Source organism: Anoplolepis gracilipes, chromosome 10, assembly GCF_047496725.1.
Source record: "Anoplolepis gracilipes chromosome 10, ASM4749672v1, whole genome shotgun sequence".
Classification (NCBI taxonomy): Eukaryota; Metazoa; Arthropoda; class Insecta; order Hymenoptera; family Formicidae; genus Anoplolepis; species Anoplolepis gracilipes.
In genome coordinates, this window is record NC_132979.1 from 2,293,694 (window position 1) to 2,321,410 (window position 27,717).

The window sequence follows — 27,717 nt, forward strand, 5'->3', positions numbered from 1 at the left end:
AAATATATATTTTAATATAAAATTGCAGGGTAAAGTTACATCCATTACAATGGACGAGAGGAATAAAGAGGTTAAATGAAATTTTGGTCGAAATCTTTTCCGGGTCTTCCTGTGATTGTGGACGAAAGAAAAATTCTGATTTATCCACGCCAAAACATCGGGCGCGCAACGTCAATTTTGCACGTCCGCCGCGCCGGTTCGCCATGGATGATACCCGGGCGCTCGGATAATTCGTTATGATCGCTCGCTATTAAAATCCGTCCCAATTAAGGGGCTGCGCGCGAAAGTGGCGAAAGCTGTGGGCAAAGGGTCACACGGTGGAGCGGGACCGGGTCAGAACGATCCTGCCATCAGCGCGGCTTATTTTCGGGGTCAAGCCATAAGCGACCTGGAAGCCGCACGCGGAAGGGGCACGCATAAACAAACCGGCGCGGTTTTTGTGTTTGGCGAACACAACAAATCAAACCGACACCTCGCACCGCCGCCCGGTATAATCAGCTAATTCGCGATAACAACTTAATTCGGGCCTCCGTAGGGTACCCGATCAAACAAAGTGTAAACCACTTAATTTAGCTTAACGACCGGTGGTGGGTGCATCGCGGAGGGTGCGAGCGCCGCCTGCGTGTGCACACACGGTGCTGTTTGCCGATCGATCGCGGCCCCCCGATCGATTATCTGTCCCCTCGTTACACGACGGTAATGATCATTGTCCGCACATGTGCGCCCCGAACCCGAAATTCGTCTCGTACCACCGACGTCTCGCGGATCTTGGTGATTTTATACTACGCAGCGAAACGCAAGTTTTTCGAATTGAAAAGTGCGATAGTAACAGTAAAATAATAAAATACGAATAACAATATTAATGTTATGATTGTATAATTATTTTATTTTGCTTCTATTTCATTGTTATAATTTATATTTAATTTAATTTAATTTAATCTATAATTATATAATATTTAATTAAATTATAAATAATTTAATGATATATTTCCCAACGTATAAATGGCGAAAAAAAAGTTTAAGAATTAGCTGTATACAGTAAGAGCTTGCTAGATATACAGACGTACCATCGCAGCGATGACACTTCTTCGGGAAGCAAAGAAAATACGTAACGTTGTAAAAGGCCACGTTTACCCACCTTTATCGTACTTCTTCTGCTTGCTTACGAGAGCTAGCCACTCGTGATATATGACTCGGCGAACCCGGACGTATTTTCTGCGAGTATTACGAGCGTCAACAGTCTGATGTACTGCAACCCCTCAACGCTATTGCACGCGGAATTTTTTTTTTCGTCACCGAAGAGAGTAGCTTCCTTCACGAAAACAACATTTCTAAGAAGAAAGGTAGATTTTTTTTCTATAAAATTTTTAATGAATATACCTACACACATATATATATATATGTCTTTTTGGAGAAACTAATTTGTATTTACAATTTATTATACATGACTGCGCGAATATTTTATCGTATACGTATTATTTTTATTTTGTAACACACCGTGATTTATTAAATATTTCTATCAATATTTAAATAGTCGTTTTACGTCAAAATACATATCTCTCTCGCTAAACAATTTCAATCGATCTTACAACGTATAACTTTTGTCGCCTGACGTGACTCTTTGAAGATAAACGTGTAAAAATGAGACGTAGATTAAGAGAGGCGTTTTCCTTTTTCTTATTAATACGAATATTAAATCGAATTCTGACGGCGTTAAAAACCGACGAAACAGTGATGAAGCGAGAAAGGCTGCAAGGCCGTTGCCCCGACAATGATTTCGCGGGATTGCCGGGCATTAATTAACGCACGGTAGAAATAAAGTGATAACAGTACCTACGTCAGACAATGATTCATGTTTCTAGCATTGCATCCCCGCCCTGCTACACGCTGGATGAGTTATATGTAGTCGCGCAGGGAGGATGACGAGGGGGAAAGAAAGAACCGGCCGACGATGTAATTATTAACGACGATCATTAAGGCTTTATTGCGAAAAAAAAAAAAAGCAGAAGAGCCGTTCGATAAATTTGCGACAATCTATCAAAAATGGAGATAAGTGAAGAGCTTATGTAAAAACTTATATAAATTCATATTCTTATCTAAATTCTATGTCAAAGTATTGACGTAAAAATATTGTTAAAAATGCGATGATTTTTCAATCCTCATATTATGATGACGACTTAGATTTTGTTCGATGTTTCTCGAACAAACGATATTTAATATCATTTTTATGATGTTTAAAGACTGCGTATTCGATTTCTAGCATTCGGCAGTAATGGAAATCTCGTTAAAGATAAAGACTGTTGTTGTCCTAGTGACTTTTCGCTGATTGCTTTCGTAATTATCTCTTCGGCCGGCATTATCGCACGTAGAACTATTATTTGAAAATAAGTACAAGATGCTGTACACACAACAAAAGACCACACGGCTCTCTCGTTCGCACCAGCAACATTCCATTTCTTAATTTTCCTTCGTATGTAAAATCGATTAAGGGTATGTCCTGCTCGGTGATTTGCGATGAAAGACAGTGTAAGGTCGCCGTACTCAACTGACGGATTAACTATTGCGATAACTCCATAATTTATTTCGACGCAGGTGCGCTGTATCTTGTCCGAAACAAGATATATTTCCTCCATCCTCCCCCCCCCCCTCTCTCTCTCTCTCTCTCTCTTTCTCTCTTTCTCTTATACTCTTCGTTTATTTTCTGCACTATCTGCATTAGCTTGTCATATCTTTTGCAGTCTCATTTTTAAAAGAAAAAATGCACAAGAGACTCGATTGTTTGTATACAATGAAATGTCACAAGAATTGCTCAACAACTTTTTACATAATGAGAACTTGTAAAAAGCATCTTTCGACAAATATAAATTTAGAAGAGTTTAGAATTTAAATTTTCAAATTTTGAAATCGTTTGAATAAACACGTTTTTTTTTTTTTTTTTTTTTTTTTTAAATAAAATGCAATATATTTTGACAATGTAAACTTGTTAATAGATCAATATAACAAAAGAAATTTAGAAGAATGATAAAAATCGATAAAAATAAGTACGATGCTTATTATATTTTTTGTTAATTGAATTGTACGCTGGTTAAATCCTCGTTGTTGATCACGCGAAAATATTCCATCTCCTTTGATCGAATAATAAAATTGACGCAGTTTGATGCACGTGTGTGGTGTTCATAATATACATAAATTACACTTCGATCACACGAGAAGAGTGGGGAGCCGGGATGGCGGAGCAAAATAATAACTACGTGTAACCGTGTGAAAGCATTGTTCCGATGACTTATGAAAAGCGGCTACACGTCGCGAAATCCTGCAATAATACACGTATTTACGAAGCACTTACCGAATCACGGTGAATAATATCGATAAGCATTATAAAGGCCTCCTCACAATTTGTTAACGGCACATTCTTCTAAATGCGTTCTGTTTTGTTCTCTCGAGGAAAGAAGCTTCCAAGTCGAACAATTGCTTCATTTTTAAACATGAAAAAGAAGAGAATAAAAAAATATAATAGGTAGGTATATGACATAAAAAAAAAGATATGAAAGAATAAATGTAATAAAATAATAAAAATAGTAAAAAAAAAAAATTAATTCTGTAAGATATGATTTTTAAAATACATCACACATGTAATCTGACAGAAAGAGTATCGAGTTGATGACGAAGATAATTCGAGAGACTATTCAGAAGCATCGCCAAACTAACTGGGAAGATCATGCATGTCGAGTGACGTTGCGAAAAGCGAGCGTCCCGTTATTTGCCAATAATTATTTAGATAAGTCGAGCTGTCACGCTTTCTGCCTGTTAAAGGATATACATAAAATATATGGGCAATTAAGGATAGTTCGAAGGGTGATTAGGGCAACGGCTCAAACGATTCTCGCAGATTACAGATAGGCCGGTGTGTGTATGTGCGCATGTTTGCAATGCAAAAGTAATCGCACAACTGATATTCACGACCGTTATTGTCAAAGATGCCGTTACGTCTTTCGTTTTCGAACAAAACGCTATAAATTATCCTTTCCGTAATCTTCGGCTAAAAATATACAATAATTTCATCGAAACGTCATCTTAGAGATCTGATAATATATCTTTTACAAGATTAGTTTCACGCGAGGCATTATATAATAGAACTGACAATGAGTCAACACAACCATTTTTTCACGTAATACAGCTTCTGTAATTATTACTCAAGTAATATAGCGATTGCTCAATCATGGCATTAGAGTAAACCAAATGGCAGTCATTATTTATTAATTATTATAAAATAATTGTAGAATTATAAAATGCTTAAAAAAAGCTTTAAAATTCCAGCTTCAATTTTTGATAATGTATTTTTTAAATATATTTTGGTTTTTCCTTAGAAAAAAATTTTAATTTTAATTCGTTGTAATTATATTAAATCTCTAATATATCAAAAGCAAAAGACAACCTTTGAACTGTCCAAGAAACGCATTCTCGAATTATTTATATTAATAACCAGCGCGAAGAAATCGTAAGGTCTACTAATTATATTGTCATGTTGTGGCGCAAAAAAAATTCTACAATATATATCCAGCTATAACACTCATTAACACTCGTTCACATCCACGTGTGGTTTCTTGGCGGGTTTAACCGTGACATCCCGCTGGGGATGACTTCCTCGGTTTCACGCGGATAAGCCACGCGCGATTAAGAGTATTTACGGCTGTTATACAATATAACTCGGCGATATTTGTCCAAGTGATGCTTGTAAATCCGCATGTAGCTCCACCGACACAGAAGTGGTCGCTTAATTTAGGATCGCAGTAGAAATGTTTGACCATTTCGTCAAATTAAGTTAAATCGACTCAACGCAATCATATTAAAACGATTGCTGATCCTGAAATATCATTATATTTTTCTCAAAAAGCTACATGAATGTGTCAATAAGTGACTGATGAAACATATTAGCATTTAATTATAGCAAATCAAATAAAAAAAAATTTGCCAAAATTTTAGTATATAAAACGCAAAATTATGTGATTCTTTCTTCTTGTTTAATGTAATCGTTAATTAAATAATTTCCGTGGAAAGCATATTATATTATATTTCTGATCTTATTAAAGCCTCGCCAATGTTGATACGATTAATAGGAGGAGGACGACTGTTATTGTCAAAGCGCGAACCATCGCGAAATGGATGAAGAGATAGACGCATATGACTTAAATAATTTAATCCTCCTCTCAACCGGCTGCGGACCAGCGTGAAATCAGATTTGCCGTCGCGTCGCGAGGAACACACGCGTTGCGTGCGCGTTTTATTCGCGATTATTCTCCAACATTCGCGGCGAAACGAATTGCTCGGTAAACTAATTCGCGTGTGCGGTGGTCTTGGATTTTTTTGCCATTCATTTCGCGCGAAGAATAAGAGAGAAAGATAAAAATACGATAATAAGAAAACCGCGATAGAGTAGATTCTGTAAACCCACAGATGATTTTTACGCGTGTAAACATGCATTGGATCGTGTCCTTCCGATCAGAGTATTAATTTATAACGAGACTTATTATGGATATTTTTTGGAAATTATTCAAAATTATTATTATTTATTTCTTAATCTGCCTTGCGGTTTTGGATGCCTTTTAGTTTTACATTTATAATGTTTGTGTAGTGTAAATGAATTTTTGAGATATCTAAAACGTCTACAATGTTTGACAGTAGCTAGAATAAAATATTTTACTTAAACTTAATATCACTTAAAATCATTTGAAATTACAGTTATACATAAAAATAGCATAGCATAGTAATAAAAAGTTTAAATAAACAAATAAAAAGGAGTAATACATATAAAAATAATGAAACTGAAGACAATTTTGATTGCAATTCTTATTGATCTTTTAAAATTAAAATTACAAAATTAAAATTAAAATTGAAATTAAAATTTAACCTGTATAAGTATCAAGTATTTGAATCTAAAATGACTAAAACTCAAAAATCAAAATTAAAATCAACGCTTCTTAGCTTCACGTACGATACTCATCGATGCTATTATATACATGTAAGGCGAATGATATCGAGATCTTATCGTATACGATCTACTAATTGTAATAAATAAGTTTTCCCCACTTTAAATTAGCGATTGCCGTAGAGATGCGTGTATATGTATATGTACGTACATAGTGTGAGTATCGAAACCATAAATTGCAGTTTCAGCGCAGCATAGACACGTGCTCTCTCATGTACGCACTCTATTCTTAATACAACGCCCATTCGTAGCACGCGAAGACCTCTAATCATATTGTCCGCGCCCGACCCGAGCGTCGAGGAGCCAGATGGAATTAACTCTCTCTACCTTTGGAAGAGAACACTCGTCACCTCGACCGCACGCTTGGCTGCCCACTGCGCGGTCCTTAAACAAACAAAATGTAATGTCGCGAGCGCCGAAAAAGAAGAGGCGCGAAAGGCGAGGCAAGAGACGAGACGAGACGAGACGAGACGAGACGAGACGAGAAGAGGCGGCGAATAAAACGCGTCGGGAATGACGGCAGATCCGTGTGCCGTGTGTATCGAGAATTATCTCGGAAACCACCGTGACGATGGCCCGCCAAATACAAGGAGGACGAAACCACACGCGGGACGCGTGACGAGACCGAAAAAGGAACGACGAGGCGTGAGAGCCCGATGACGACGGATCCCGCGATCGACAGAGATGAAATAGAAGAAGAAGAAGAAGAAGAAGAAAGAAGGAGGGAGACAAAAAGAGAAAGGGAGAAGCCGAAGGAGATCGCGAAAAGAGAAAAAGAGAGAGATTTCTCTTAGTCGCTCTTCGTTCAGGGTGTCGAGTGTGATACTGCCATCCTATTATTATCCTCTTCTAATGCCGGGGGCATTATTGTATCGGAGCGAGGAGTAGCGATGCCTGGGATGAAAGGAAGCGTGCTCGTTCAAATAAAATAGACAACGGCAGCGAGGGTGAGAGGGGAAGAGAGAGGAGGCCGCAGAAAGCTGGCAGAAAAAATGAAATCGCTCACGAGCGGTGCATCGGCAATCGCGAGATTCCTTTCAACGATTGGCACGATCGACGCCAGGCCGCCAGTATATTTCTCTCTATTCACCGTGTTGTCGTCCGTGCCATCCTTTCTCTGCCTGCCTTTTTCTATTGGCGAGCTTTTTGAGAGCGCAGCCTCTAATTTGTGTGCGCCATCTCAAAAAATTGAATTACACTCGAGCGTTCGTTATAAATTCAGATGAGTGAGAGAGAGAGATAGAGAGAGAGAGTATCCATTGTCGGTAGCGTCTGCTACCGACGGAACAAGAGGAAGGGCAAGAGGAAGGTGGAAAAAGAAACCGGCCGAAGGGAAGACGTTTACGGGACTCTTAGGTGATGAGCGGACCCACAAATCTTGAAACCCGTTGTCGTGATTTGCCGCTTAGGACAGTAGAATATATGCGAAACCCCGAACAATTTCTAGAGGGGCAGGGGGAGGGCCTTTGTAGGTATTGATTCGTTTGCGTTCCTATAATTGTTCAAAGTTGCTGCGGGAGCTCTCTACAATAGTAACGTCAGTCTCGAGCCTCGGCACAATATCGTGATTAAGCGTTTGCCACTGTAGGACGAGAGAAACCAAGATCACAGAAGAATAGTCATAAGGCACTTATATACCATTCGCTTTAAATTGTACATGTTGATATAATTGGTCTGCGTTTCTATTATCGGACAAAGTTGCGGTCTACGCTCAACAATAGGTGACAACAAAATCTCTTCAAACTTTATACAGTTTTAAGGCTGATGTTAACGCGTTTCTTAAACCGGTTTACGACAAAAATTACAAAGCGCATATTTGCTTCATGCATTTCGACGATTAAATTTTTCGGAAATAATTAAAAAAAAAAAAGATACGTAATAATAAATAACGAGAGATTTGCAGTTGATCGCGGAAACCGATCCGGGGCTTGATGTACGATCCCCTCGGAAATGGCTGTCGTCGGGAGGCCGCGTCTCGATAAATCTTCCGGCCTTTTTAACCGCGGATGGACTTGTCGTTCGCGTATAAACGCATCGCTTTCATCAATATTTATGTCGCGAGGGGGGCCGGTGGGACCAATTGGGCCAGCTCCGGCGGGGCCGGGACGTCGTCGTCGTCGTCGTCGTCGTCGTCGTCGTAGACGACTTGGCCGGAGTCTCACGAGCCCAAGTCTCGGCGACTCGCGGCTCCGATAATAAAGATATCCATTATGCTCGCCGTAGCTTTTTCTCCGCCCAGAACGAGCGTTATGCGTGTTTTGCCGAGTCCCCGTGTCTCTTGCCGGGATGTTTCTACGTATGTGTCTCTTGTCTCTGCCACCGCCATTCGTTCCAGCTTCCGTCGTGCGAGCGCGGTTCGCGATTTACGCGCGTCGACGATCTCGCCCGAGAAGACGATTAAAATGCAATCGACGGGAGGAATGATAATGATGAGGGAATCTTGGGCGGAACAGGAAATCGCGTCTTAAAATTTATTTGTCGTTAAAATAAAAATAAGAGATTAAAGTTACAAAATTATAGTTGAAGATACAAATCTGTTTGTGTCATACGAGACTTTATGAATCCGCATTTTTTTTTCGCAATTTTATATATAACTTTATATGTAAAATTTAAAAATTTCCATTTGTCATGACACTTTTTTAATGATTTCTTAAAAAATTATACCTATTTGTGTAGCAACGTGTATACGAACGTGCTAAGTGCTAAGAAAATCAAGCATAAACTAGGTAAATGATTATTTGACGATGTTAACGCGACATGAAGATCTAGCAATGCGTTTGTTCGCTGCATTTTATCTATATTTTACTAAATTATCATTACATTTGATTTTCACGCGCTTAATCCATTAAGTACAATCGTGAACATATGGTTTCAACGAGCGATACATAATTTTCATTCTGGTGATTTTAATCAATGTTAAAAAAATGTAAATATATATTCTAAATTACTTTTCAATGAAAATCTCGTCTGTAATAGTTTAATAGAAAACATTTTCAATGTGACATAAATCTCGCTCAACATGGATCTCCTTCGGGTGACTATATACTTAATCATTGTTTATCATTCAGAAAAATATGCGACCGTAAATCCTAAAAATATCATGTATATTTTTTTCTATAATTTTTTTGCAATAATAAAATATATCACGTAATCCCGACAATTAGCTGTTGCTGACAAAAGACAAACCTTGTACATTGGACAATTGTTTGTTAGTATATAATGTTTTATCGCGATTAGTAATTTCCGTTACAATCTTAGAGAACTAATGATATAACGTTATTAAAAAAAACTAATACTGTCTTGTGAGATAAAATTAAATAATCATACAAACATTGTTAAATATTATTATATTTATAATATTTATAATATTGTCAACGTCAGGTGTTAATAATTCTTACAATATAATTAACAATCTAAATTAATTTTGACAATTGCAACGAAATATTTTAAATAATTTTTCTCTCTTTAGTTTAATTTATTTGTTAGTTTTATTTCCTAGTATCGTTTAACGTAATAATAAATTTTTAGTGTTTGATATATTTTGTAAAAATATAAAAATTTCCAGATTAGTCGTAAATGTCCATTATTTCGAGAATATACGCGGATAATTATATCACAAATTACTAAAGCTTATCTGAGTATAAAATTACGCAAAGCTAAAGATACAGCCATAAACGACTCTAATTTTATTTAATACACCGCTTCATCTACTCGCTATTTCGATATTTTATTAGGAAAGACCGGTTTCGACGCGTGGCAGATTAAAGCTCGTCGCCTCGCGCTCGAGAATTATTTAGGGTTTTAATCCTCTTAATTTAATAGCGCGACGAGAGCAAGAAAAATATTTCGGCGGAAAACGGGGCGGCGTGAGCCGAATGAAGACCGTGAACATTAAAAAGATATCATTGATGCCGATTACGATGTTGCCCAGATTGCCTCAGCGGGAATGTTTTCTTACAACCGAATCCCGCTCGGACTCCTTTATTGGATTTAGTCCCCTAATGATTTTGTCAAACGCGGTTGCGCGAAAAAAAAGAAAACCGGATTCCGCGTTTGCTGATCGAATTCTGCCTTTGATAATCGTTATTCAAATTCGATAATTATCATTCAATCGAAAATTTTCGAAATTAAAGAAGACTATAAATCAATTTGACATCTTGAAAATCATGTAAAAACGCATGTAATTAAAAGTCTGATTTGCCTTCTCGAATAAGAATTGGAATCAAAAACACGAAGCAAGATGATCATTCAAGCAGCATAATTTTTAAGAAAATACATGCAAAATTAATTAAATTTTTACGTCTAGAATCTATTTGATTTGTTAACATTTATACGCAATAATGTCAGACGTAAATATTATTCTTGCGAGGTTGCATCGCACAATAAGAGGTGTGATCTCAAAGACCATTTTACCGATAAGTACGAAGCCGGGCCTGTAGACGATCTTTTCGCGATATATCGACGTATCTCATTCCCACGGGACAGTTTCTTTGCATCCGTCACGACGAGAAACGGTTCGATATACTTATATAGCGTACGCCAATGTCCCCGTTCACTCTATATCTTTCCTCATTGTTTCAAGTCATTCGTTTGCGGGTCGATTGACAGTTTTTGCTCGTCCCTGCTCTCTCCTCTGGACATGCCTGGATTGCCCCGTACCCTGGATCCCCGGTACTACGTGCTCCGATAATTAAGACGTTTCCATTTGGAGTTGACGTGCGCGCGTGCGTCGCGATAATCTGGATATGCGTGTTTCGGCGACGACGATCGGAAAAAAGCTAATCGTTATGCATCACGCCGGCAATTAATGGTGTATGATCGAGAGTCATGTTCCTGGAAGGAGCGCAGCTCGAATGGGCAAAAAGTACGAATACACACACACATAGGTACATGTGCGTGTGTTTTATGAGATTTATCGATATCGAAGATGAATCGGAGAATCGATGACCATTTTTAGACGTCCTCCGCGTATTTATTAAGCACCCGCGTAATTGGACGCAAACTTCTTTAAATGAATTCTCGATATAAATCTTTTCGATGGGATATGTAGTTTCGAATTGTTAAAAAATGGATTTTTTTTTCTCCGTCATGTATATCTCTTTGTATGTATCGTTAATTCGAATTATTGTAATTATTTAAATATAAATAATTTTCAATTATTAAATTTGTTTCATTATTTTAAAATTAGTATTTTTGGAATTTTAAAATTCTTTACGCGATGATCTGATACGCGAAAATATTCCATCAATTATATCTTTAATTATATATATTAATTATATATATATATATATAATCTTATGATACGAAATTATATTCTATCAATTATATCAAACTTGTCAAAATAAGTCAAAAGAGAATAATAAAAGAGAGAAAAGCGAGCTGTCAAACATCAACATGATGGACAATTAAGATCTGTCAAAATCTTATCCCTATAAAAAAATATTAAAATAGAATTACATCTACAATATAATTTCATATATGTAATATGTCTTTTCTTTTACAGGGTAGCCAATCAAAATATCGACGACACCGCACTCTGAAATTATTCTTTGCGCCATTTTCAATTCGATTTTAAATGCAGTTCAAAATTCCATTGTTGAGTCGACTCTCTAGTCTCATTGCGTTAGCAATGACGAAAAACGTGGATGGAAGAGCTGTGCTCGACATGCAGCTGAATTTCGGATAGAGTTGCCTAATTAATTCAACGAGAACTATATTTACGCATGATTTATTATCATGTGACATGAGGACAGAAGTTATTAACGCATCAAGCGTGTTGCTTAAGAATACTGCAAAAATGCACGATTCCAAAGTAGCATCTATGTTGCCATCTTGAATCAGCTGTCAAGCAGACGATACGCAGGTACAAAGTATATTTCTGACAAGCTCTAGTATCTAATTATAATAATTCTCTATTGATAATTTGAAAAGAAGACAATTATTAAAATCAATTTTTTAATCTTTTTCTTCTTAGATACTTTTTCATGTTATTTTATATATTGTTTGAAAAATATATGTACATGTATATAAATATCATGTATGTGCAAAAGTCATTACGTTATAAGTGTAAGAATAATTGTTTATAGCATGATTATTAATATTATTATTATTATATTATTTCAGCATTCAATCATCTGATCTCTAGAGGGACATGGAAATATCTGAAGACAATATACAAGTAAGGAATCAGCCATCAGACTTGATCTCAGTATACAGTAACAAGCGAAAGAACGATGACCCCGACGCGGATCTTAATGAAGTCGAGATAATTACGGCAGCCCAGCATTTTTGTGCTATTGAGATCAAAGAGACCAAGAATTATCATGTAACCAATGAGAAAGGAATTGATAAAGATCAGAGTGAAGCGAATGAATCGAACACTTCAGATTCTACTTTAGGAAATGTACAAAATAGCGAAAGCAGTGCCATTACTAATGTATTGACAGATTCGATTTACTTAGATACCTTGGATTCTGATTCCATAAATATCGAGTTCCAGAAACAATCAAATGCAACAGAAGTGTTTATTCGGAACGATGAACAAACGACCAATTATAATATATCTACAGTGACGATACCAAACGAGTTTTTGGATGGGCTTAACATCAACATAAAAAAGGAGGATGATGAAGATCATGGCACACTATATGCAGCGGAATGGTTGTGCGATGGCAATAACGATGCTAGCATACGATTAAGAGTTTTGAAGGACGCTAAACAGAATATACAAGTTCCTATTAATATTGACACATTGACTGGTGTAATTGCAGTAGCGAAACGTAAGAATCAATTGACAGACGGCAAAGATATCTTGGAAAAAACTAAAATATCCAGAAGATCAAAAAAACACGTCAGAATAAAACCTACCGTGCATCAAGATTATAAAGAAAGATTGAGGAAAAAGGCTGAGTGTATGAGAGAGAAACGGAAAAAACTGTACGAACAAGAGACCGAGGAACAACGTTTGCAAAGATTGGCAAAGGAAGCGGCGAAAAGACGCGAGATGAGAATGTATTACGAGACACCAGAGCAACGAAGGAAAAGACTCGATGCTGAAGCAGCACGAAAAAGGGAATATAGAATGTATAACGAAACACCAGAAGATAGGAGAAAGAGACTAGATCGCGAAGCTGAGAGAAGAAGAATCAAGAGATTATCGTTATACGCGAGCGAAACACCAGAACAAAGAAGGGAGAGACTTAACAAAGAGTCAGCAAAGAGACGAGAGGCCCGATTGAATCAGTACGCTAAAGAGACAGACGAGGAGAGGAAGGAAAGATTGCGAAGGGATGCTCTGAGGGCCAGGGAAATGAGATTCACGAGATCCGCTATTGAGACGGAAGAGGAGCGTAGGCAAAGGTTAGTAAAGGATGCCTTTAGAAAGAGAGAGGTAAGGATGCATGGGGGCCATTCGGTGAACAATAATTTTACGGAACTCCGAACCGTTCGCAATTTTCAAGAATTGAACGATGTGCAGATAAAGGACAATCCCGAAAATCAATTGGACGGCCATTACCTGAGCAACTGGATGATGTGGTTCCAAAATACATTGACACAACCAGTTCACAATGGAGAACAGATTGTAGAACCGCAAGCACAGCACAATAGATAGAGCTTGTGTTTTCCAGTACGCATGTACTTTCAGACTTTGGTACATGAACGGTAGTGATAACAGACCAATCTGAATATGCTTTAGTTATGCTTCCTATGCAATTTACAAATATGGAATGATAAAATTGCAACGACAGAATTACCGCTATGCCAATGTAATATTTCTGATATGTACAAGACTTATGTTAGCAGTAGCAAATTAAATTCGCGTTTTAGAACAAAGTTATTTTATAATATTTATAAATGCCGAGCGCGAGTATAGTTACGTTTTTCGATATGAAAAAAAATTATGTAATTTATTTACATTATGTTAAAAAAAAAAAATAGATAAATCAGAGAAAAACTAAACTTTTTCTTAATGTTTATATGAAATTTAATTATGCAATGATGATAAATATCTAAAACTATCTTGGTTGTAAAAGGAGGTGGCAAATGAATCAAGAAGTAACAGTGTTACTCTTTAATGTTAAGTGTATAAATAAACTTTGCTGACATGTTAACACAATGTGAAAGGATAGGAGTTGTATTATATATTGGGAAGAACAAGAGAAGCAATTCTTGCCAGTGCCTTTTATTCAATGTTCAACAAAATGAACGCTGAAATTCAGACTGAATTCATTGATATGACACTTGAACATGAGTGAATGATTCTGGTGAAAGTTTGACTGTCTCTTGTGCTATTTGTACAGTTAGATTACTATGTACTTCTTTCTACAGTTCCTTTGTAATAAATAATAAATTGTGTTATAACATATAGATATCACTTACAAATCACTTTTTTAATGAACACATTTCAAAAATTTATAACATGCATTATCAATATATATATATAATTATGACGTTGTTATATCTATAACAAAATATTCATCTCGTACAGTATGTACATTTTCTTATATACTATAACTATTGTAATTATTATTTTTATAAATTGTACGTTTATTTTATTTATTTTGATATATTTAATATATTGTAATTGCCAGTGATATATATAATTATTAGATCATTGCTTATTCTGAATTTATTAATCATCTTTTTTCTACACACACACATATATATATATATATATATATATATATATATATATATGTATGTATGTATATATTTGTACAATTTAAAATATATGTGAAAGCTGGTACTAAAAATATTTTTAAAATTATATCTACTTAACAATTTTTGTTGATAAAAAGTATTGTGTTTATGTATCTGTTATTGACAATTTTAACATAAGCATTTGTATTAAAAAAATATATAAAAGAAGATATAATCAGAAAACCTAATTCAAGTTAATTCAAATTTATGTATAATTTAAATAATATATTGCGCATGCGTCATTTTTTTAGACAGGTTAGGCAACTTTTAAGTTTGATTCCTCATTTCATTGTGTTTATGATGCTACATGTGACTACATGTGCGTGTTAACCTCAAATTAATAAGTTTGAAAAAATAAGGGCGATATATATGTAATTTTTTCCTACTTAATTTAGACAAATATAATGGGTTTGACCAAACAATATCTGAGATACGTACCAGCAGGTAATGCAAATATAATTGCAAGCTCACATTGTAACGTTGTCTTTGTAACCTTGGAAAATCAAGAAGGTAGATTTGTCGCTGCTGCTGCATGTGAACATGTATATATTTGGGATCTACGGCTTGGAGAAAAGGTAAAAAGAAGGAAAATTAAAGAACTTAATATAGAAATAATTATCATAATAACATCTTTATGTTTTAATATAATATATATGAAATTTCAGGCGCAAGTGTTATCTGGAGAAAAGATATGTGTAACATGTCTAGCTGCATCACCCAATAAAAGGCATATTGCTGTCGGCTACGCAGATGGTACAGTGAAGATCTTTGATTTAACCTCTGGTGAAAATGTCAACGTATTTGTGGGACACAAATCTGAAATAACAGCATTAACATATGATGTTTTAGGACATAGATTAGCCACTGGTTCCAAGGTAAAAATGTTTTATAGACACAGTAGTAAAATGCTATTCTAAATACTTATGACTTTTTTTTTAATATAACAGGATACAGATATCATTATCTGGGATGTTGTAGCCGAAACAGGAATATGTCGATTAACTGGACACAAAGGTGTCATAACTAAATTGATATTCATGAAAGAGCATAACATTATTATCAGTAGTAGCAAAGATACATTTGTAAAGTTTTGGGATTTAGACACAGAACATAACTTCAAAACTCTTGTTGGACATAGATCAGAAGTAAGCTATTTGTATATAGTTTTTATTTGTTAATTATATTTGTTTTAGCTAATTGAATTAATTTGACATTTGTGCTAAACAGGTTTGGAGTCTCGTCTTAATGAAGAATGATCAGTATTTAATAACAGGATGTAATGATAAAGAATTGCATGTCTGGAAAATAACCTTCCTTGATAACAAGAGCATTGAACTCGATACTGCTGTAAGTGCTTTGGATCTTGATGAAGAGAATGAGGAAAGCATGGATGTAGATATGGTACGTACTTATATTTGTATATTATTTTTCTGTATATTGTTAGAGTAAAATAATATGAACGTATATTTTATATTTTTATAGAAATATCCTATAAAATGCAAGAAAATTGGAGGTATATTAAGAGCAGGTAGTGGTCGAGTTACCGCGTTAGAAGTTGACTCTACCTGCAAAGTTCTTGGATGTCATGGAGTGGGGAAAATAGAATTGTTTTATCTATTATCTGATGACATGGTAAAGAATAGATTTGCAAAGAGATTGAAAAAACAAAGACCTCAAGCTCAGCAGTGAGTTAAAATTGTGTTAAAGTTGAAAATTTACTTTTAAGAAAATTCAATTACATATATATGTTTTTTTTTGTCATCAATAGGGAAAGTAATGATACAGAAAAGGAGTCGTCAAGTGCACCTTCTCTCAGGGATGAGATAAAACGTTTACCTGTCATTGGAATAATGGGTAAAGTAAAAGGACTTGACTTAATTATGGGCAAAGGAAACGAACTTAGAGTTAGTACAATAACATAAATATTAAATACAAAATTATTCAAAAAGAATGTGTTACATTTTGTTTCTTTTGTGCAGGTATGCATTGGAGTTAGTAACAATTCAATCGAATTATATTCTTTGCACATAGAAGAAAAAAATCCTGAATTGAAACAATTACGTTCAATAATGACACATGGACATCGTACAGATGTCCGAGCTGTTTGTTTTAGTTCTGACAATTTGGCATTTGCTACCGTTAGCGGAGATTCTGTAAAATTATGGAATAGGTAACGTACACGATAAAACATTTTTAATAAAGAATAAATTTTAAGATTTTTAATTTGCATGACATTTTCAGGCCAACATTGGCGTGTTTACGCACAGTACAGTGTGGTTACGCTCTGACAGTAACATTTGTGCCGGGTGACAGACATCTGATTGTTGGTCTAAAGGATGGAAAAATGCTTATTATTGATATCGCATCTGGCGATATTTTGGAAGAAGTAGCGGCGCATTCCAAGGAGCTTTGGAGCGTGACATTATTTCCTGATTTGGTAATATTTTTGAAAAAAAGATATAATAGCAATTATTTATTTTAAAGATTTATTATATTTATATAAATTTCTAATTGATATATTTTTTCATATATTTTCGTATATTTGTGATATTGTGCTGCAAATAGAAAGGAGTTGCTAGTGGTGGTGGAGATCAAACGGTGAAATTTTGGAACTTTGAACTTATTGAAGATCCTGACAATCAAATAAAGGCGAAGGTTCTTTCTGTCTTACATGTAAGAACGCTTAAGCTTGAAGAAAGCGTACTGTGTGTAAGAATAAGTCCAAATAACAGATTTGTTGCTGTTTCTCTATTGGACTCTACTATTAAAATCTTCTTTTTAGATACATTTAAGGTATAATATAGAGTTATCCTATTATCTTACAACTAGATATCATAAAATACATATTATAACTTTATCTTTAATATTATCTCTCTTGTATAACATTTCATTTTTATATTGTAGTTCTTTGTATCTCTTTATGGACACAAGTTACCAGCATTATGCATGGACATATCCAGCGACTCTACACTCATAGCAACCGGTTCTGCCGATCGTAACATTAAAATCTGGGGTTTAGATTTTGGTGATTGTCACAAATCCATATTCGCGCACGATGACTCTATTACGGGTCTCTCGTTTGTACCTGGAACACATTACTTCTTTACCTCTGGAAAAGATGGAAAAATCAAACAATGGGATGCCGACATATTTCGAAAAATTGTCACGTTACAAGTAATATATTTCACTGCATACTTTGTAAAATTGTGTATCGGCGACTCCAGTTATAATATAGCTCAATCTTTTTATATAGGGTCACGCTGGAGAAAGTTGGAATTGTTGCGTTTCACCAAACGGGGTTTTTGTCGCTTCATGCGGTTCTGATAAGGTAGTTAGATTATATGAGAAAACTAATGAACCATTAGTATTAGAAGATGAAGCGGAAGAAGAAAGAGAACAGGAAAACGAGCTAGCCACTGGAGAAACCACTACAGTGTTAGGAAAGAAGCAACAAGCGTTGCCTTCTAGAAAGACTGTTAACAGTGAAAAGGCTGTAAGTTGCAACAATTCAAAACATTATATAATTTTTATAAGATAGATATCTGTTTTATGTTATACATTTTACTTATATCAGGCTGAATTGATACTGGAATGTTTGGAAGTGTCCAAACAATACGAGGCAGAATTAAGTACAGCTGTTTCCAATGATAAACCGCCTCTTCCTCTATTAATGCAAGCTTACAATTGTACAAGCACAGAAGACTTTTTACTGGAAACCTTCAAACGTGTTAGAGCAAGGTAAAATACTATAAATAATAAATAAAATAATATTGCTGCATAAAAAATATAATTGAAAATATTATATTTATTATTTCAGTGAATTGGAAGAAACATTACTGTTATTGCCGTATTCTGCCGCCTCTGATATTTTGCAAAGACTTCCCAAGTTGTTGGAAAGAGATTATCATACTGAGTTATTATCCAGATTAGCTTTATGTTTAGTACAAGCATATCACGGTCCAATAGTAGCCAATCAAAATCTTTTGCCTACATTAGAGATTATCAAGAAGCTCGCTGTAGAAAGGATATCCACTTTAAGAGTAATAAAAATTTATTGAGTGCATATATTATTCACGAAAATACATTTAGTTATTTATTAAGTAAAATAATAATATTTTTTAGGATACTATTGGATTTAATTTGCATGGTATGATGTACATGCAACGCGTTCTCGAGGAACAAGAAGGAATCAAATTTTTCAGAGATGCCACTCTGAATAATGAACACAAGAACAAAGTCAGAAGAAATAAGGAAAAGGCTATAAAGAGGGCGATTATGAACCTTTAGATTTTTTAACGATATGAGCAACTTTGTACATATTTATATATACATGCATAAATATATAAGTTTTCATATGTAATGGATAAATAAATTTTTATTATTTTAATTTATACACATACACAGATACATACATATGTATAAAAGTAATAGTACTGAATTTATTATATTCGAATTTGTCGAAAGGTAATACTTGCCTTTATTACAATAAATATAAATTTCTACTTTTCTATTTCTATATCTTTATCTGTTTCTCTTTTGCCATTTAAAATACATGTGTAATATGAAAGATACAAAATTAATTTTATACATAATTTAATATTTTTTTATTTTTTATATTTAATATTTTAATTTGGTGTCACAGGTAGAGCTCATTACTGACTTGCATACTGTATATCTATATTATTGTGTATATTTGTACATACACAGTTGACACTTGACACTGATTTGATCAACAGCTCCAATTCTGTGCGTAATCGGCGTAAATCAATTTCGAAAAAAATATTAAATTAGATTCAGCTACATATGTGAGGGTATAAAATCACATAATAAAAACAAGTCGGCCTATTTTTAACAAACGAATTAAAAATCAATATTTATGTGTACATAATTATGTGTTACAACATAACCTCTTTCATAGAGGATTTGTTTACCTGCGTTTATTGTAAACGAACAGATAGAGGATGGATCACGAGGATGAATTTCTTAATGCCTTCTTCACGCAGGTCGCTCAATTGTGCTCCGAGAAGGCTAAGGAAACAGTTGTAAGTAAAGATAATTAAAATAAATAAAATTTGTGATAAAAAAAATTGAAATTGTTATATACACTAATGTAATATGAATTTATTTTAGGAAAAAGAAAGGGAATCATGCAAGCAAATGCAAATGGGTCCATGGGGAATGCTTCTGATGCATCTACCGCAGATAGCTATAGCAGAACGTTCATATGCAGATTTAGGTTTCCTTCATACTAAAAATAAAGGCTTTCTTAGGAAGGATGTATGTATATCCAGCAATTATTTTAACAATTAACAATTCAAATTGACATAATTAAATCAATTATTTGTGATTATCAAATTGTATGTCGATATTGTTTACAGAATTCTTTAAAAACTGTATACGAATCTTTAAAGTCTGATTTAAAGAGAGTAGAGGAAGTGACGAGAGGAACAAACTCTATCGGTGCGACAGTCGCGAATGTTTCCAATCAACTCTGCCAATTCATCACGGCAAGGATCCAGCTGATAGATTTGTCAGTATATATTAATATTTGGATTATCTGTCTTTAATCTTGTATTTGTAATTATCATATTACAGTTATGAAAAAATGTACAACATGAGTACAAATAGCAAAGTTATGAAGCATCAAGAACTGCTGCAGTGTATTGAAGGAATAGTAGAGTGCCATTTCTTATCCTGTTCTCATTTAGCATTAACCGCTATTAAAACAAGTTTAACGTAAGTGTTGTTCTTTAGTAAATTCTTTAAAAATGTGAACTTTGATTTATAATATATGAAAAGAGTTAATAATAATTTTCATTCTTTAGATTGGAATGTGAAATACTAGTACAATTAACAAAAGCGCAAGTAGAAGTTCAACACTGGAGGTTTCTACCGACTCTGATGGCTCTTTATGGAGCACAAGCACGAATGTCAGCTTGGGAAAGAACTCTGCAAAGCAAGGAGGTTAACAATATATCTCGAATAGAAGAACATTAAAGTACTTTTTCTAATATTCTAATTTCATATTTTTCAGTCTTGGAAATTGGGTTTTGGTGCAACGTTTCTCAAGGCAAACCAACAACCGGCGTTGTATCAATGGCTGGTGAAATTACGCAGTGCCATATTAGCTAAGTGTTCTTTGTATTTTCACACTACTTTAAGTCAACAAGCTAGTCCAGGGGAAATGAGAAGTATCATGAGCAAGCAGAGTGTGGACTATTATCATAAGTAAGATACAGATATTATTTCATTACTTTTTGCATGGTATGTATCTATTATTTATCTAATAAATATTTTTTTTTTTTAGGATACAGAGTTTTCAACGAAAGCATGATATACTAGCAGTACTGATAATTTTCGATTCCAGAGGAACTGAAAATTCAGGTTCAGGATATAGACATCCAGGAAGAGGAGTAGACGTGTCTCCGAGTTTTCCAGTTGTTATTTGTTGTCCTAATGTAAGTAAATAAATTTATATTAATCATTTAATTTCTTTGTACTTGTCAGCAAATAAATATATATAGTACTACTTGCAGTACAAGGAGTACAAGATATAACATTCTCTGTTGTCTTGTATTATTATATAATAATTGTATTAGCAAATAATGAAAATTAATTTTTCAGACATTCATACAAAAATCATTAATACACTTGGATAATATTCAAACTAAAATAAAAGAACGTCATGCAGAACTTCTTGCTATGGATAAAGTAATATATCATAAATGTACAAAGGTATGTCAATTACAAAATAATTTTTTTAATAAATCATAAATTGCAAGTGTGTGTCCACAGGACTTATGTACTTATGCTTTCCACAATACTGATCCCAGAATAACTCTCGTGATTGTATTTGAAAATGGGAAACAAAGGGACAAGGAAACTCACGTTACATCATTTATGACAGATCTCTCTATGCATATCAGATGTAATAAGATTTATGAATGTCTGAAATTATCAAAGTAAGTAACTATGTAAAAATGATGCCAAAGACCTGACTGTTATAATCAAAAATTAATTTATCTATATATGTATAAAATTATGAATAAAATTTATATTATATTTGTATTAATTATCCTGGGAAATATTGTTTTTTCTCTCCCTCTAATTTTTTGTACCTTTGATGGAATTTCTTAAAATAGGTATATTGAATAAAAGTACCTTCAATTTTGTATAAAGAATAATTTATCACAGAAAAATACAAATAAAAAAAAATTTTATTCATGTGTTATTACACAAGTTCTTTTAGCAGTCGAATTACAGTCGAATCAGATTCTAGCAGTTACTTTAGGATTTCTATTCAAGCCTCGTTTAACACTGCCATCTACATCCATTTTCAAAAGCTAGAATTACATAGTCAAATTCATTTTCTGACATCTGACATCATCTGACTTCAAAGTGCGAGCGTACAGACGTAAATTCAGCACGTAGTGTTTCACAGTATTTGAGAAATTGGCATTTGCAAAGAATTTGCAAGCATGACGGACAACAAGAATGATAAGGCAAAAGTTGATCTTGGATTACTCGAAGAAGACGATGAATTCGAGGAATTCCCTGCGGAAGGTAAATATCTAGATTTGTGATGTCATGTTGTGTGTAACATAACCTTGAAATCGCTAATTTAATAATTAGATTGGACTGCAAAGGACGAGGATAGCGAGGATATCAGCGTTTGGGAGGATAATTGGGACGATGATGACGTAGAGGATGACTTTAATCAACAGCTAAGGTATTACCTTGCGAAAAATATTTGTTGAAATTTAAGCTGAGCAAGTCGAACAAAACATTTAATCTGCTTTAATTAAGGATTATTATATATAAATTTATAAAGTACTATGTTGTTTTCAGAGCACAACTAGAAAAACAGAAAGCGAGTGAAACAACCAAGGAAAGTTAATTAGATAGTAGTATACGTTTAATCTTATTTTCTTACATAATAAACATATATTAAGTCTGTGTATAAGTCTAAATTTCATATTCTCACAATCTTTGGAATGTAATAATAAAGCTGTAATTTGTATACTTTGTAAAATATGCACCATATGTTTTGCAGAAACATTTTTCTGTAAAATGCAGAAAATTTAATTTCCTTGTGTGTGTTTGTACAAAACTTAATTATTAAATATAAATGCTTAGTATAAGTCCAGAAATGCATATAGTGCCTTTCCACAAGTGACTCGTTCCACCTTATTTAATTGATAGGAGCCATTATTATTCTCTAATGGAACAAATACTTGGCATATCTTATTGTAAATGTATAATCAGGTACAGTCTTTATTTTAAAAAGTCTGTCGGCTTTTGCGAAATGTAAACAGTCAACACATATACTCTACATATATATGGCACACATCAATTTTTTTACATAAGTATTTTGATATATCTTAATGATTCCCACGCATCATTAAGAAAGTAATGTGCAAATCTTGCAAATTATTAAACAATTTTTTTGTCTAAAGGATTAAATAAAAATTGAAATTAATTTGTAGTGTCATGATTTGTCTTACAGGAAACTAATAATTCTGATATTACTGCGTCTAGTATCTGCATGTTTAAATCCATGTTTATCTTTTTGATTTCGTATGAGCTTAATAAATAGTTCAGAGCTTTGTGTACATTGTCCTCACCAAATATCAATTTTACACTGTATGAAACCTTTTCATCTAATGTGCGCACCAATTTATCTTTCAATTGTGCATTGGTTTCACTTGTGACATTGTTGTGTGATGGATCGCGAAGTAATGAAGAATTACTCAAGGAGTCAAATAACCAAAGAATTATTTTCTGCAAATAAACTTAAAGTTATGAAAAGCTCATAAAAAATACAATGCTTTTTTTCAGAATTGACTCTTACCTGCAAGATTGGCTCTGAAATATTTCCTAATAACAATTTAGTCCATCTAACGACCGCTTCTTGCTGTAATGTATTATTACTAGCAATTCCTGTTAGAAGCTCACAAATCAAATCTATGGTTGTACATGTCAATGTTAGATTGGAATCTAACTCGTCAACTTCATCTAGAAAATGTAATTCACTTTTTATTACAAAATATAATTTTGTAAATGCAAAAAAGCAATATCATTACTATAGCTACCATCGTACGAAGTGTTAATAGTTTCCCACCAACAATCCAGTAATTCTGAATTGCCACTGGTTTCCATCGAGTCAACTGCCTCGTAAGCTGTGTCTACCATACAATATTCTGTTCTTTCTGCGATCAGTTGTTGTAATTCACAAGCTAGACTTTTCTACAACAATAGACAGATAGTTGAGAGAATATTTCTTTCTTTACATTATAAATCGATATTATATTTTACATGTATTATATGTAATTATTATTGCTATTATATATTACTAATATGTGTTGATATATTATATTGTTATATATTAAAATAATTAGCTTGCTTATGCTATAGTTTTAGGTTCCATTACCGATTTTATATCTTCAACAAATCTCCAGGGTATGTCAGATAAAGGCATTAAAGTAGGCATAGGAAGAGCTTCTTCTTCTTGATCAATTTCGAAGCCCGGTACTACTGTCTTCAATGTATTGAAGACACCAGTTACGGTCTTAGCCAGAAATCGGTCCAAACGAGGCGCTATCGCGTCCGCTTTCTTGCCCGCGCTACTGCTCGGCCGAAGAAAATGACGCAATTGTGGTGGACACTCATTCGCTAATCTCGTACACAGTGTCTTCAAATACACCTCTAGTTCGATCCGTCCACCCTCGGGTAGTACTAACTCGGACATAACATTAGCTAACGATGGAATCTGGAATTTATAAATATTACGAAATTATTAAATTTTAATTAACCAAATTTATTTTCTTATAAATTTATATTTAATATTTTTGTATCTTTTATAAATCTTACTTCTTCTAGACTGAGATGCAACTGAACAAAATCGGAATATTGTCTCCTGACAGTAGCAGTGGTGGTTTCAAATAGATCTACTCCACGTTGCTCGACATCATCGAATTGTATGCAATAGAATAATTGTTGCGAACCATCCGTTGCAGTATGAAATTCGGTCCATGGAATTGACAAATTCATAAATTGGCTTCCTTCATATATTACATAAGATTTTTCTTCAGCGTGCCTAAAATTTACAGATCCATTAAACAATATATTTTAAACTAAAATGCCATTTTTACTAACAATGGTGTAGTTGCTGTAGATTTCTGTTGTAACAGATTTCTAAGCCTAGCAATGGTTGTAGCGAAATCCGTTGGTTCTTCATATACTGGTGAAATCTTATCCTCTTCTAATTCCAAATCCGCATCCGTTATGCTCTCTCCCCAGAGGCCTCTATGCTCTGTAGTGAGACCCTCTAAACATAGAGTCGATCTTTCTGGAACTGCCAGTGAAACTGCTTCTTCATCTTCGCTTGTAGTAATTACAGTTGGACTAGATTTAGGTGCAGATGTTGGCAATTGCTGTGGAATCACAGCTGCTGTTGCGGATACGATGCCATCGCTCAGAGCAACAGTTATAGTACCCTGATGGAATAATTCAATTATATATGTATTCTTTAATTTTTATAACACAATACTGACATTGTATAATATCATAATGTACATTTTGTTTAGTTGGAGTAACGACAGTTTTACTTGTCGGAGTTTCCAATAATTTTAACAAGTTCGCGATGAACCAATCTGGGCAGCTTATCGTATCTATTGTTATTAGGAGCTTCTTTGCTAAAATGGATAACAGAAGTTTGCATGGTAATGAACTGGTTAATTCCCATTGCAGAAACTCTTGTGCTAGAACGGTGACCAAATGATATAACATATGTTCTAAGATTGACGCACTGCGAGAACCAGGATGTAAATATTTGTACGCTTCCTCCACGCTGGATGCAGCGCCCTTTTCGACTCGACGTAATGCTCTGCAGAATGTATTGATAAATGACAGATTTGGACAGTGACAAATTCTTGCAAAAGTAATTCTTAATAAATAGATCCATACCTACGATATTCCTTTAAGTGCAAGAGTAATATATTTGCCAACTTATTGACAAGTCTTATTTTATCTATTAGATTAGCTTTATGAACGAGTCTTGTTAAGAACTTATTCAACAAGTCCTGCGCCTCATTGGGGAATGATTTGTCATTACTTATATTTTTATACCAAATTTCTATACAATTTGCATCAATTTCTCGTATTGTATCCGTTACATTTATCCTTTTTCTTTTTATTAAAGGAATGTCATTCTTACAGGAATCTTGCGAAATTGCATTATTATTGCATTTACCACTAGCTTTTTCCAAAGAGCTCAAGTCCTTTTGGTTTTCACTATCATTTTCATAAATGATATCTGTACTCTTGTCCTTGTCTACTAAAGAATCTAAATGTAAATGACTCACTAGCCTCTTGTAAATCCATTTGTTTATAAACTCTAAAGCAATTGGACTATTGGCTTTCAATGTGAGACGTAATAAGCAACAACTCAGCCATACAGATAAAATTGTAATAAATACAGCCCAGGAGATGGAAATATATATCGGTAGAGGTGCGAGATCCGTCCATCCCTGTATAACTAAAGACAATACTGCAGCTACTATACTAAAAACTAATAATATTTGGTTTAACCAACTCATTGGTATAACTTTTTCCATTTTGCATTTGTTGATGCTTCGAATCAGCTATATAAATTAAGCCTCACATTTTGTGTTACAGTAACCAGAACCTGTTGTGAAAAAAAAAAAGACATTCTTAATCTTTCACTTAAAATCCATCATGTGTCAGGTGTATAAAATTAAAAAATAGAATACACTCTTGATCAATATATTTATTTTAGACAAAAAGAGATCAATGTGTGTGTGTGTGTATGTGTGTGTGACTAAATAAAAAAACAATCTAATGAGTCAACATCTAATGTGAATGTTGGAGCAGTAGATGGAATCAGATGGAATGACATATAAAAATAAATAGGATTAATTGATAGAGTAAATAAATTCAGTTATATAACGTAAAAAAACACAACCCTCGGATATTTATTAATAACTCTGGAAACCTACCAGTCATCTATTCTTTCTTTCGTACAGCTGTTTGCCATTTCTGACGTTTTCTCGTAGCGAGGTTAACCTCACCACGTTAACGAGTCGAAGGGTCGCAAAAAGATCGACGCTCGTACATACTTTGTCATCTGTTATGACAGATCCATATCGCGCGGTAATCTCTTTTATTACGTTGATTTATTCGTAGTAATCTTCCATCACATTCCCGTTGCGCGATGCGACCATAGATCACGTATCTTTACAAGATAACCAGCCGCGATTTATTTCCGATCCATTTCCAGCCGAATCGCATTTCGCGATATCGCATTCTTTATTTAAACCTATCATCTGTCACGCCAATTTAGCCTCGCGTTCCAATAGAAATCCTGCCAATATTGATAATCACTCATGCATATATCTAACTTCAGGTTGCATATTATCTACCTCTGGAAGTCTCGTATCGGAAACTTGTTACACGTATAATAATTAAAAAATATGTAATGTATATATTTATATTTTATAAATTTGTATATGTATATTATTGGGAGCTAAGCTATTTTATCTTATCAGATATTATCTCTGTTATATTCAGACAATATTTCGATATCCAATATTTCCTCTTGCATATATACGTTAATTTGAATGTAACGACTCTTCGTTTTCCCGCTCATGTAATTCAGGTAACTCGGGAATGTTGTGAAATATACATATATATATATATATATATATATATATATATATATATATATATATTCTCAATAATTATTTATATAATATTAACTCGAATCAAGGCCTGCGTAATGTGAGCTCATCCGTAAATCGAACGCGATGTCCGAGGAACAGCGTATATTTCTCTCTCATTCTTGCATCGTACCTGCATATATATATGCACCCGCTCACCGCACGACCCTAATTTTAGTGCTCGAGAAGGGTGGGATTTTAAGGTAAGGTTCGCGCCGATGGAGAGATGATGCCGCGACCGGGATTTTAGGAGGGGCTCTATTTTTGCTATTTCTTCATCCGTGTAGCTATCGC

The 27,717-nt window shown here is 34.2% G+C and overlaps 5 protein-coding genes across 8 annotated transcripts in view; 4 read left to right on the forward strand and 1 right to left on the reverse strand.

The window, feature by feature from the left end:
* LOC140670119 (uncharacterized) overlaps nucleotides 1–14,351 on the forward strand; it is a 46,135-nt gene extending 31,784 nt beyond the window's left edge. For 2 of the 3 annotated variants that reach the window (XM_072900638.1, XM_072900637.1), the window contains 2 exons: nucleotides 11,490–11,849; nucleotides 12,110–14,351. In XM_072900638.1, coding sequence (XP_072756739.1) covers nucleotides 12,138–13,598 — 1,461 coding nt within the window. In that variant the 5' untranslated portion in view covers nucleotides 11,490–11,849; nucleotides 12,110–12,137 and the 3' untranslated portion in view covers nucleotides 13,599–14,351. The remainder of the gene's footprint in view (nucleotides 1–11,489; nucleotides 11,850–12,109) is intronic. The other variant, XM_072900639.1, reaches the window with a different exon arrangement.
* A 610-nt stretch (nucleotides 14,352–14,961) lies between these two features.
* LOC140670118 (WD repeat-containing protein 3) lies at nucleotides 14,962–19,732 on the forward strand. The gene is made up of 15 exons (XM_072900636.1): nucleotides 14,962–15,261; nucleotides 15,352–15,561; nucleotides 15,634–15,831; nucleotides 15,914–16,087; nucleotides 16,169–16,371; nucleotides 16,455–16,590; nucleotides 16,666–16,856; nucleotides 16,928–17,123; nucleotides 17,252–17,479; nucleotides 17,591–17,860; nucleotides 17,940–18,179; nucleotides 18,261–18,424; nucleotides 18,504–18,726; nucleotides 18,809–19,150; nucleotides 19,329–19,732. Exons 1-14 carry the CDS (start codon nucleotides 15,091–15,093, stop codon nucleotides 18,971–18,973), a joined length of 2,769 nt encoding a protein of 922 aa, XP_072756737.1. The 5' UTR covers nucleotides 14,962–15,090; the 3' UTR covers nucleotides 18,974–19,150; nucleotides 19,329–19,732.
* Nucleotides 19,593–21,742, forward strand: LOC140670120 (KICSTOR subunit 2). Of its 2 annotated transcripts, none has more exons than XM_072900640.1 (9): nucleotides 19,593–19,728; nucleotides 19,817–19,963; nucleotides 20,065–20,216; nucleotides 20,282–20,422; nucleotides 20,512–20,650; nucleotides 20,721–20,914; nucleotides 20,994–21,144; nucleotides 21,311–21,421; nucleotides 21,482–21,742. In XM_072900640.1, exons 1-9 carry the CDS (start codon nucleotides 19,648–19,650, stop codon nucleotides 21,650–21,652), a joined length of 1,287 nt encoding a protein of 428 aa, XP_072756741.1. In that variant the 5' UTR covers nucleotides 19,593–19,647; the 3' UTR covers nucleotides 21,653–21,742. The 2 variants fall into 2 exon arrangements, with proteins under 2 accessions (XP_072756741.1, XP_072756742.1); XM_072900641.1 differs by having other exon boundaries at nucleotides 21,520–21,705.
* Nucleotides 21,743–22,045: 303 nt separating this feature from the next.
* Sem1 (Suppressor of exocyst mutations 1) lies at nucleotides 22,046–22,716 on the forward strand. Its single transcript, XM_072901320.1, has 3 exons — nucleotides 22,046–22,249; nucleotides 22,319–22,415; nucleotides 22,535–22,716. Exons 1-3 carry the CDS (start codon nucleotides 22,165–22,167, stop codon nucleotides 22,581–22,583), a joined length of 231 nt encoding a protein of 76 aa, XP_072757421.1. The 5' UTR covers nucleotides 22,046–22,164; the 3' UTR covers nucleotides 22,584–22,716.
* A 212-nt stretch (nucleotides 22,717–22,928) lies between these two features.
* Nucleotides 22,929–26,943, reverse strand: LOC140670616 (uncharacterized). The gene is made up of 9 exons (XM_072901316.1): nucleotides 26,704–26,943; nucleotides 25,652–26,372; nucleotides 25,262–25,571; nucleotides 24,842–25,182; nucleotides 24,557–24,782; nucleotides 24,117–24,455; nucleotides 23,779–23,932; nucleotides 23,538–23,701; nucleotides 22,929–23,467 (listed from the first exon to the last, which is right to left on the reverse strand). Exons 2-9 carry the CDS (start codon nucleotides 26,299–26,301, stop codon nucleotides 23,162–23,164), a joined length of 2,490 nt encoding a protein of 829 aa, XP_072757417.1. The 5' UTR covers nucleotides 26,302–26,372; nucleotides 26,704–26,943; the 3' UTR covers nucleotides 22,929–23,161.
* Nucleotides 26,944–27,717: the final 774 nt, after the last annotated feature.

What these genes read in the sequence shown, in the direction of transcription:
- LOC140670120 (XM_072900640.1), top strand. Translation starts at nt 19,648, where the DNA reads ATGGATCACGAGGATGAATTTCTTAATGCCTTCTTCACGCAGGTCGCT. An exon ending in GCTATTAAAACAAGTTTAAC is followed by an intron (nt 20,423 to 20,511) that starts GTAAGTGTTGTT and finishes TTCATTCTTTAG; the next exon opens with ATTGGAATGTGAAATACTAG. An exon ending in TATATCATAAATGTACAAAG is followed by an intron (nt 21,422 to 21,481) that starts GTATGTCAATTA and finishes GTGTGTCCACAG; the next exon opens with GACTTATGTACTTATGCTTT.
- Sem1 (XM_072901320.1), top strand. Translation starts at nt 22,165, where the DNA reads ATGACGGACAACAAGAATGATAAGGCAAAAGTTGATCTTGGATTACTC. An exon ending in CGAGGAATTCCCTGCGGAAG is followed by an intron (nt 22,250 to 22,318) that starts GTAAATATCTAG and finishes TTTAATAATTAG; the next exon opens with ATTGGACTGCAAAGGACGAG. An exon ending in GACTTTAATCAACAGCTAAG is followed by an intron (nt 22,416 to 22,534) that starts GTATTACCTTGC and finishes TGTTGTTTTCAG; the next exon opens with AGCACAACTAGAAAAACAGA.
- LOC140670118 (XM_072900636.1), top strand. Translation starts at nt 15,091, where the DNA reads ATGGGTTTGACCAAACAATATCTGAGATACGTACCAGCAGGTAATGCA. An exon ending in AAAGCATGGATGTAGATATG is followed by an intron (nt 16,088 to 16,168) that starts GTACGTACTTAT and finishes ATATTTTTATAG; the next exon opens with AAATATCCTATAAAATGCAA. An exon ending in GCAAAGGAAACGAACTTAGA is followed by an intron (nt 16,591 to 16,665) that starts GTTAGTACAATA and finishes TCTTTTGTGCAG; the next exon opens with GTATGCATTGGAGTTAGTAA.
- LOC140670616 (XM_072901316.1), bottom strand. Translation starts at nt 26,301, where the DNA reads ATGGAAAAAGTTATACCAATGAGTTGGTTAAACCAAATATTATTAGTT. An exon ending in TTACTCCAACTAAACAAAAT is followed by an intron (nt 25,183 to 25,261) that starts GTACATTATGAT and finishes TTATTCCATCAG; the next exon opens with GGTACTATAACTGTTGCTCT. An exon ending in TTGTTGAAGATATAAAATCG is followed by an intron (nt 23,933 to 24,116) that starts GTAATGGAACCT and finishes CTATTGTTGTAG; the next exon opens with AAAAGTCTAGCTTGTGAATT.